The sequence below is a fragment of the Crocuta crocuta genome, unplaced genomic scaffold, assembly GCF_008692635.1.
Source record: "Crocuta crocuta isolate KB4526 unplaced genomic scaffold, BGI_CrCroc_1.0 scaffold29, whole genome shotgun sequence".
Classification (NCBI taxonomy): Eukaryota; Metazoa; Chordata; class Mammalia; order Carnivora; family Hyaenidae; genus Crocuta; species Crocuta crocuta.
The window spans coordinates 4,155,631-4,165,366 of NW_027533280.1; the positions used below are offsets into that span (position 1 = coordinate 4,155,631).

General features: G+C 45.6%; 1 protein-coding gene across 5 annotated transcripts in view; it reads left to right on the top strand.

Moving 5' to 3' along the window:
• KDM2B (lysine demethylase 2B) overlaps positions 1-7,813 on the top strand; it is a 125,933-nt gene extending 118,120 nt beyond the window's left edge. For 4 of the 5 annotated variants that reach the window (XM_077748054.1, XM_077748051.1, XM_077748055.1 and 1 more), the window contains 3 exons: positions 322-540; positions 6,530-6,657; positions 6,828-7,813. In XM_077748054.1, coding sequence (XP_077604180.1) covers positions 322-540; positions 6,530-6,657; positions 6,828-6,896 — 416 coding nt within the window. In that variant the 3' untranslated portion in view covers positions 6,897-7,813. Of the gene's footprint in view, positions 1-321; positions 541-6,529; positions 6,723-6,827 lie in introns of all 5 variants that reach the window. The other variant, XM_077748052.1, reaches the window with a different exon arrangement.
• Positions 7,814-9,736: the final 1,923 nt, after the last annotated feature.

The window sequence follows — 9,736 nt, forward strand, 5'->3', positions numbered from 1 at the left end:
CCGCCACCACCTATATTTTAAATGAGAAAACCCTAGTGATCAGAGATGCTGTGCTATCTCTGCTCCACTTGGCTAAGGACTGCTGGGTTGAATGGACTGTGTTTCCAGATGTTCTGATTTTTCAAGAATCCAGAAGCGTGAGAGCTGATGGGGAATCCTTGTATTTTTAAACATGGGAACCAGTTTGGGGAAACACTCAATGGCTAATTGAAACCGAAGTGTGACCCGTGGCCAGTAGGCCTGTTAAGAGTGTTAGGTGAGTGTGACCACATGTCCCCCGGTCAGGTTGACATGCTGCCTCTCTCCTTCCTGCCCTCTCAGGTCAGATGGACAATCGGAGCAAGCTCCGGAACATTGTGGAACTGCGTCTAGCAGGCCTGGACATCACAGACGCCTCCCTGCGGCTCATCATACGCCACATGCCCCTGCTGTCCAAGCTCCACCTTAGTTACTGTAATCACGTTACTGACCAGTCCATCAACCTGCTCACTGCTGTGGGCACCACCACCCGAGACTCCTTAACTGAAATCAACCTATCAGGTCAGTCGGGGGCACCCAGCAGGGTCTGCCTGGGATCCTGGGGGACAGGCTGGGAATTTCACCTTGTTGGGAAATCCTTTGTGTGCCTGCTATTACAGGGTCACAGTTTCAGGGCTGGGACATACCTGTAAACAAGACGGACACATAGACTAGGCTGGCGGAGAAACCTCAAACACAGGAGCTATTACTGGATTGGTAATGCTTGCTGCCAAAAAATGAGTGCTGGTGGCAGTGAGAGCACATAGCAGAGGTTCCTGACTCCCAGCATGGGCTTGAGGAACTTCTCCCGGGTGGTGCACAGAGCAGGGGAGCGGTGGGTGGTGAGGCCAGGCAGGCTTTGACCCATAAAGTAGCTCAATGTGTGCTGTGGTTGTCCTTGCTTATGGGGCCCTGCTAACAAGGGGCCAGTCGGAGAGAGGAGAGACCCCTATAGCTGGTGCCGCTGCGGTTCTGTGTCTGCAGAGTCCTTGCTCCCTCTCCTTGCCTGCCAGGCTGGCGCCGGGTGTGAAGGCCCTGGGGTATGACTGATGGGAACGGGTCAGGCTCTGGATGTGAGATTTACACAAGCCCTCAAAAAATGCTTTTTTCCTCCAGAAATTAGTTAATTAATTTAATTAGAATTAATTAGAAATTAATAAAGGCCATGTTCACCTCATGCTTGATGGCTAAACAGCTTCCGGTCAGCCATGCCACCTTGGAGAAGGAATGGAGAGGTTTGCTGGTACGAGAGAATTCTGTGCCTCGGAGGCTGGCCCGCTGCCGTGGAGGCAGAGAGCCGTGCTGGTCTGAGGCTCCCGGCTTTGCTTACACGGATGCCGGGGCTGCACTATGGACGGGCCTGGGTGCAGCTTGGTGTTACAACGACTCTGTTTACTGTCCATTGTTACCTTGCATGTGCTGTCCTGTGTGCAAACATGCTTTTGTGTTTGTTTTTCCACGAAGCTCACCCCTTCGCCTCGGTACAGAGAGATGTCTGCGTTCCTGTTCAGAGCCGTGCTGTGTGGGAAAGCAAACCTTGAGACCCAGTCTCTTCTAGTTTCATTGCTTCTTAAAAAGTTTTCCTTTGTCATCAGTGTAACTAGTTAATGGTAAAAGTAAGTCTGTGGCACAACACAGAGGACAGTTGACCTGTTTCAGGAACTATGAACTTGAAGGATCTGGTGACAAAGTCAAGTCACAGTTGTCTAGTTTTCGTCATTCAGGCCTAATGTTCCTCTAGGTGATTTATTTGGGTGCTCACACCCCACCAGGCAACCACCTTAAATTCTTTCTACCGGTGTATGTCTCCGTGCTTGCACACAGCATGCCTGTGTTGCTAGTTTTGGGTTGTCTTTTTCCATTCAGGCATTCTGTATTTCCTGGCTTGCTGTGTAGAACACAGGATTGCTCCTCTTACATCTTCTTCCCCCTTAATCTTTCCAATTCATGCTTAAGTCTCTTTCTGTGGCCACATAACTTCCGTCCACTGTTGAACTAAATAGTTTATTATGAGTACATTTCTCTTCTTGTATAAATTTTCTTTTTCCTAGAGTTAATAATTGCCTCTTTTTTCGTTTGCTTAGTCTCTAAGCTCTCTAAGCTCTTAGTCTAGACTCTTAAGACTCTGCAGCAGACCTGAATGCTATTCTTCCCTTACACACAAACTCCTCTCTATGGCCCCAACCAGTTGTGTGTGTGTGTTTTTTTAATGTCTGTTTATTTTTGTGAGAGAGAGCATGCAATCGGGGGAGGGGGAGGGAGAGAGGGGGCAGAGGACCCAAAGCTGGTTCTGTGCTGACACCAGAAAAGCTGACATGGAGCTTGAACTCAGGAACTTCGAGATCATGACGCGAGCCTAAGTCAGACACTTAACTGAATGAGCCACCCAGGTGCCCCTCAATTGATACTCTTAATATTACAGCTGTATCTTACTCTCTGCACCGCCCCCCCCAATCCTATCCTCTCCCCTTTGTTATCTGAGCCTTTTTTTTTTTTTTTTTTAAAGTAATCTCCACACCCAATGCTGGGGCTCAAATTCACAACCCTTAGATCAAAAGTCCCATACCCCACCAACTAGGCCAGCCAGGTGCTCACATTCTCTGACCTTCAGCAGAGTGGCCGAGGTTATTGATAGCTTAATTTTTTTCTCTGGGCTTACATCATTTCCTTCAAACATAGTGGCCCTCATAAGAGATCCTCCTCAGATTTAGTGTCCACACGTGGTTGTCCACACTAAAGTGATCAGAGGCTGGTGACACACATTGGAGCTGCTCTGCTGTGGACGTCAGTCATTGTATGGTCAGCATGGGTGGTTTCTTTGGGGAAACCAAGACGTGAGATCTTTCAGACTTTTCTCTTGAGCTGGGCTGGGTTGCCAAAAGGATTCTCCTTGACCTCCCAGCTGGAGGGTGCAGGCCGGACTGCCCAGTATCCTGGGGCCTGGCAGGGGAAGGGAGCTGGAGATCTCGACAGCAGGTAAGCTTCCCCCTAGACCCTGATTTTGACTGGGTGCCTCAGTCTGGCACCCAGACCAGAGACTTTCTCTCAACATCAGAGACTGAAACTGCTCTTCTGCAGCTAAGGAGGGGGTCTAAACGTCCACCAATCTAACCCCTTCGTTAGCTCCACTTCCAGTGTGCCTGTTTTTTGTTTGTTTTATGTTTATTTTTTTTTAATTTTTTTTTTTTAATGTTTTATTTCTAGGAGAGAGAGAGAGAGACAGCGTGAGCAGGGGAGGGTCAGAGAGAGAGGGAGTCACAGATTGAAACAGGCTCCAGGCTCTGAGCCGGCAGTCAGCACAGAGCCCGACGTGGGGCTCGAACCCACGAACCGCGAGATCATGACCTAAGTGAAAGTCGGATGCTTAACCGACTAAGCCACCCAGGCGCCCCTTAGGTTTATTTTTGAGAGACAGAGCAGAAGCTGGGGAGGGGCAGACAGAGGAGACACAGAATCCAAAGCAGGCTCCAGGCCTGCTCTCTATCAACACAGAGCCCAAAGTGAGGCTTGAACCCATGAACTAGAAGATGATGATCTGAGCCAGAGTTGGACACTTAACCGACTGAGCCACCCAGGCGCCCCTCTGGTGTACCTATTATTTCCCCTACCTGAACCTTTGGGGTGTTTTACAGGATGAATCTGCTTTTCTACTTTCCCTTCAGTCTATTTAGGTTAAGCTTTCTCAAATTTACTATGTTATCTCTTCTCCAACTTACAAAATTAAAAAATTATAAAATACATAAAATTTACTATTTTAAGTATACAGTTCACTAGCATCTAGGTTCATTTTTTGTTGTGTGCAACCCCCACCCCCCATCTCCAGAACTTTACTTTCTCTGTACCCACATACTAACTCCCCATTCCACTTGGCCCCAGCCCCTGACCATCCCCATGCTGTCCTTGTGAACTTGACTTTAGGGACCTTATGCAAGTGAAATTATAGAACAGTGTTTTTTTGTGTGTGACTGGCTTGTTTTAATTAGCATAATGTCCTCAAGGTTCATCCATGTTGTATCAGGTGTCAGAATTTCCTGTCTTTTTAAAACTGAATAGTATTCCATTGTATGTATAGACCCGGTTTTATTTATTCATCCATCTGAACAGTTGGGTGGCTTCCACCATTTGGCTGTTAGGAATAATGCTGCTGGGACAAATATCTGTTCAAGTCCCTGCTTGCGGTTCTTTTGGGTATATACCCAGACAAGGACTAGCTGAATCATAAGGTAATTCTAGGTTTAATATTTTTTGAGGAACCACCATATTGTTTTCTATAGGAGGGCGCAATTTTACATTCTTACTAATAGTGTACAAGGGTCCCATTTTCTCCACATCTTTGCTGACCCTTAGTTTTTAGAGCCATTCTAGTGGTATGAAGGCATATCTCAATGTGGTTTTGAAATGCTTTTATTTTAAAGCAATCTCTACTATACCCAACATTGGGCTCAAACTCCCAACCCCAAGATCAACAGTTACATGCTCTACCAACTGAACCAGCCAGGTCCTCCTCAACATAGTTTTGAATTGCATTTTCCTTATTAGTGATGTTAAGCATCTTTTTAGTTACTGTTTGTGTATCATCTTTGGGAAATGTCTATTCATGTCCTTTCCCTGTTTTTTTAGTCAGGTTGTTTGTGGATTTCTTTTGTTGTTGAGTTGTAGGAGTTCTTTATATATTCTGGGTAGTAATCCCTTACCAGGATACATGATTTGCAAGTATTTTCACCCACTCTGTGTCTCTTTTCACTCTCTTGATAATGTCTTTTGCACAAATGTTTTTAACTTTGATTTAGTTCAATCTTTTTGTCTGTGCTTTTGGTGTCATGTTTATGAAACCATTGACAAATTCAAAGATTTTCCGAAGAGTTTTATAGTTTTGGCTCCTTTATTTAGGTCTAAAGAAGTTTGAGTTAAATTTGTATATGGTGTGAGGTAGAGGGTCCAGCTTCGTTTGCATATGGGTATCCAGTTTTCCCTGCAGCATTTGTTGGAAAACTTGTCTTTTACCCACTAAGTGGTTGTGGCACCTTGTCAAAAATCATTTGAACATTCAAGGGTTTAAGGTCTAGGCTGTCAGTCTGTCTGTTGTCCTAAATGCATTAACATATTCTGTGGCTTTGTAGTAAGTTTTGAAATCCACAAGTGAGTCCTCCAATTTTGTTTTCAAGGCTACTTTGGCAATTCAAGATCCTTTATACTTCTCCATGAATTTTAGGATGACTTTTCTATTTCTGCAGAAAACGCTGTTGGCATTTTATAGCAACTTCTTTGAATCTATAGATTGCTTTGAGTTGTGTGGCCTTTCTAACAATGTTAAGTCTTCCCAGGAACCAGGAAAATCTCTCCATTTATATCTTTAATTTCTTATAGCAGTGTCCTCAAGTGTTCAGTGTACAAGTCTTTCACTTCTTTGGTTAACCTTATTCCTAAGTATTTTATTCTGTTTGATGCTGTTGTAAATGGAATTAATTTTCTTTTAGATTGTTATTTCTAGTGTATAAAAATGCACTTTTGTGTGTTGATTTTGTATCCTGCAACTTGGCTGAATTTATTTTTTTGTGCCACCTCTAAACCTGGGACTTCAATAATACAGCGCTAGCATGGGCCTCCTGATTATATTTGCAGTTTGCCTTTACTGTTTTCATTCCTACTCAACAGAAAAATTGCAAATGCAGATACTAATGATTACAGATAGGCCTTGAGATAAACGCCACTGAGACGAAGGAATACATCTGGCCAGAGGGGGATCTCTGAGCCTCAGTTGGATGCTAACTGGCATTGAAGCCAGAGAACTGTGGATTCAGTTCTCAAACAAAAGAGGGTGTTAAAAGCAACGTACAAATTAATAGAAGATGTGGCAGAGGAGTGTGTCGGGGTGGGGGGTGGGGGGGGAGATGAAGGATTCCGAATTCTGGGTTTGCTCACCGTAGATAGAATTCTCGTCAGCCCTTTGTAGCACTTTGGGGTTTTCTGGGTGGGTTTCCAGGAACCATTTAGTAAGGGGGCTCCCGAGCATGCTGTACCTCACTCCAAAGCACTGGTGCCCCCACGAGGGAAAAGGACCCCAAGGTGACCATAGAGATATTCTCCCTCTCACCCTGTGCTTACCACCCCTGGAGCGGATCTGAAGGGAATAAGCAGATAAGTGCACAATAATGCAAATGGGGAGGTATTTATCAACAATATTATTAGGGCCACACTATATATCAAATAGCATCTATCTTTGTTGAACAACATAGACAGGGGACCTATTTATGTGAGAATATTTACATGTAAAGAAGCAATGGTAAGATTCTAAGTGATTTCGCTTCAAACGCTCTGAACACTTTTCAGGCCTATAGTAACCTTTATAATTTGGTAGATGGAACCTTTCGTCATTTGAAGAGCTTTCACGCAAGTGCAGGTTTCCCCTCGCACGAGGGGTGGGAAATATGCTCTCACGTGTCTTCACTGCTTGGGGGGGACCTTCGGTCTCTCGATTCCTCCATCTCACGTGGTCTTCTCTTCCCTGCAGACTGCAATAAGGTTACTGACCAGTGCCTGTCCTTCTTCAAACGCTGTGGAAATATCTGTCATATTGACCTGAGGTACTGCAAGCAGGTTACCAAGGAAGGCTGTGAGCAGTTCATAGCTGAAATGTCTGTGAGTGTCCAGTTTGGGCAAGTGGAAGAAAAACTCCTACAAAAACTGAGTTAGTCTGAGGACAAGTATGTAAATAAGGGAAGGGTGGGGGGAGGGGACATGGCAGGGGAAGGGAAGAAACTTTAAAAAAAGTAGGGCTTTTATTTTCAATTTGGAACTTGGAACAACAGACCCCAGAATGGTTCCATTTGCAAGTCTCGCCGAGGGAGAAGCCGCTCCAGCACCTGTTCTGGGGATGAGTGAACCGGACACTCTCCTTTGGTCTGTCTGAACGATAGCTGCACTGCTTTCTGGACCATTTCTAAGGCGGCCTTTACCAAGAAGACATTCCCGCTGGAGAGGAGGATGGACTCTGGAGAAATTCTCCTGCTGAAGCACGAGCTTAGTAGTTTTTGCCGGTGGTGGTGTTTTGTCTTGGACGCCTCAGTCCTTGCAGCTCCGGGGCTGGTGTCAACGTAAAGTGGACCACACACCACATCTGCCGTCTTGACATTTTGTTTGTTTGGTTTTGTTACATCTTACATTATGCAGAACTATTTTTGTACAAATTGTTTAAAAGTTATTTATGCAAGGTTTGAATGCATACCTGTGTTTTTATTGTTTTGAGATTGCCAACTTTCCTGGTTTCCCTAAGGGAGGAGAGAACTTAACCTGTACTTCATCGACACACGTGCCCGGATCTGGCAGAGCAGGCCCGGACCTTCCCGTTAAAAGCATGTTTAACTGGAAGTTGAGAGCCCGCTTTGGACGTCAAGAATTACCTAAGCATGTGGATCTATGTTAATTCTAGTCGAAGTAAGACACTTTGCCAAGTTTCCTCTGTACAGAACTCACCTGTTTCTCAAAATTTTAAAATTCAGACTTCAGCCTTTGCACTCAGGAGGGTTTTGCAGCCAGCGCATGAGCTGTTGTACCTACACAAATTAATTTATACAGTGAGTCAAGTAGAATAAATGATCCAACATAGCCGTTCTTTTCCTTTTTTCTCTCCTTTGAAGGGAGTTGAGTTCTCGTTCGAGGTTTATAACATGGCTGTTTCCTAGTTGTAAAGTTATGCCTCCATAAGTGCCATTGTTGTAAGGTGGTGTTTTCCTAGGCCTTTCCTGACGCGGTTTTACCTTTGTTGAATTTGTATAAACAATTGTACAAAAAAGCACCCTTGGACTTAGAGAGTTTCTGTTCTCGGAGCGGACTAGAAATTCGACCGAAAAATCCAGAGGCTGTAGTCTCGACACTGGCATAAACAACTTCTTGTTCCCGGTCATTTCTTATTCCCTGGAGAAAAGCAGTGGCCCCTTGGTCCATGTTTTTCCCGTCTTCAGAGAGCGCCGGCTTAGGCCTCGTGAGGGGAGGGCTCCGCCGCACCAGCGGTCTCAGGGAGGGATTTGGTACAAACTGCCGGAAAGGGACCACCCTGTAGGAAGTAACTTCTGTGACCACTGGGCATTTCCACCTCGGTAGGGCACGTCCATCTCCTCAGCCTCTCCCTGGAGGCCGCCCATGGAGGCCACACACTGCTCAGTGTCCTCTGGCCGGGGTGGCTGAAGGCACTTGGATAGGACTTCCCCAGCTAGCAGACAGGGAAACTAGTGGAAATAATTTTAGATCGTAGAAAAAAAATTTTTTTTTAACCAACAGGGCCCCACAACTTCATATTTCTGGTGAATCTGAAAATGGAGAAAATAACCCAGCTTCCTTCCTTGGTAGTTTATCGCTCCCCTTAGTTTTTGGCCACGGCAAAAGGTTTTAGATCCCATCTGGTCTCATGCCGCGTCCAGTTAAACCCAGAGATCCTTTGACTCAAACTGGAGACATCTGCAGCTGGTGAACCCCAGAGTTTAACTGGGGAGATGCACTTTACAGAGGTAAGATTCGTTTAACATTGTTTGTTTATAAAAACGCGGCTTACCTTTGCAAGCCTGTTCGTTCATCATGGAACACCCACACAGGAGGCCACGTTTCCATTTTCTTGGCAGCCCGAGTTCTCTGAACTTCAGAATGAGCGTTACCCTGATGTCCAGTGAAGGCATCCTCCTCCTTGGGAATTGCTTTACGGGTAACCGTGTTCTCTAGGTGAATAGTCCTCGGGGTTAGAGGGCCCGGTTTCTCCTGTCACGTTTCCAGGAGGACACCGGTCTGCCGAGCGGAGGTGGGGGGGTGGGGGGCATCACAGCTACCAGAGGGAGGCCTCAGAACCAAGACCATATTCTCTGCAGGCTTGAGGCAGGCTCAGTCCTGTGATGGTTGCTCGGGAGCTCTCCCAAGTGTACTCAACAAACCGGTTAAGGTTAGAGCCCAGGACAGTTTCTCTATAGACGTGTTATTTTTAAAAATGAGCTTCAGAGGCGGCCAGCCTGAGTTAAATGCTGGCAAATTGCTGCTCTGAATCCATAGACCATAACAGATGAAGCAAAAAAAGGACCCTAAGCCAGAGGCAGTGCTTCGTGGATTAGGGCAGAACTTCCTACCCTAGAAAATAGGCTCCATCTCTCCTCTTCCAGGGAACCTGAGGGTGACAAAGGATAATCCCATGGCATGTCCAAAGCCTCGAATGTTCTCCTGTACTGTGAGGACAGGAGCAAAGAGACATCCTTGTATACCACTGTAGACCTTCAGACTTCTATGCGTATATTACCTGTTCAAAAACATTAAAGAGGCCGCACATGCCAGCTAGAAAATGCACATTGCAGAGAGAAACGTTTACCCTCTGCCTAACAAGTCTGTGTGTACCTAACTTGGGATGTGGTTATTTCAGTTGTCGAGCTTGTTAGACTAAAAATTCTGTTGGCTATTCCCTAACACAAGATTACTTCACATTACCTTTTAATTTAAAAAAAAAAAGTTTAGTTTTGTGAGAGAATGAGCAGGGGACGGGCACTGAGAGGGAGACACAGAAGCAGGCTCCAGGCTCCGAGCTGTCAGCAGAGCCAGATGCAGGGCTCAAACTCAAGAACCGTGAGATCACGACTTGAGCCAAAGTTGGACGCTTAGTGGACTGAGCCACCCAGGCGCTACTCAAAACGCTCTTAAAAAAATCCACCATTAAAACTTTTAATTCTCTTGCTAAAAATAAGCACCT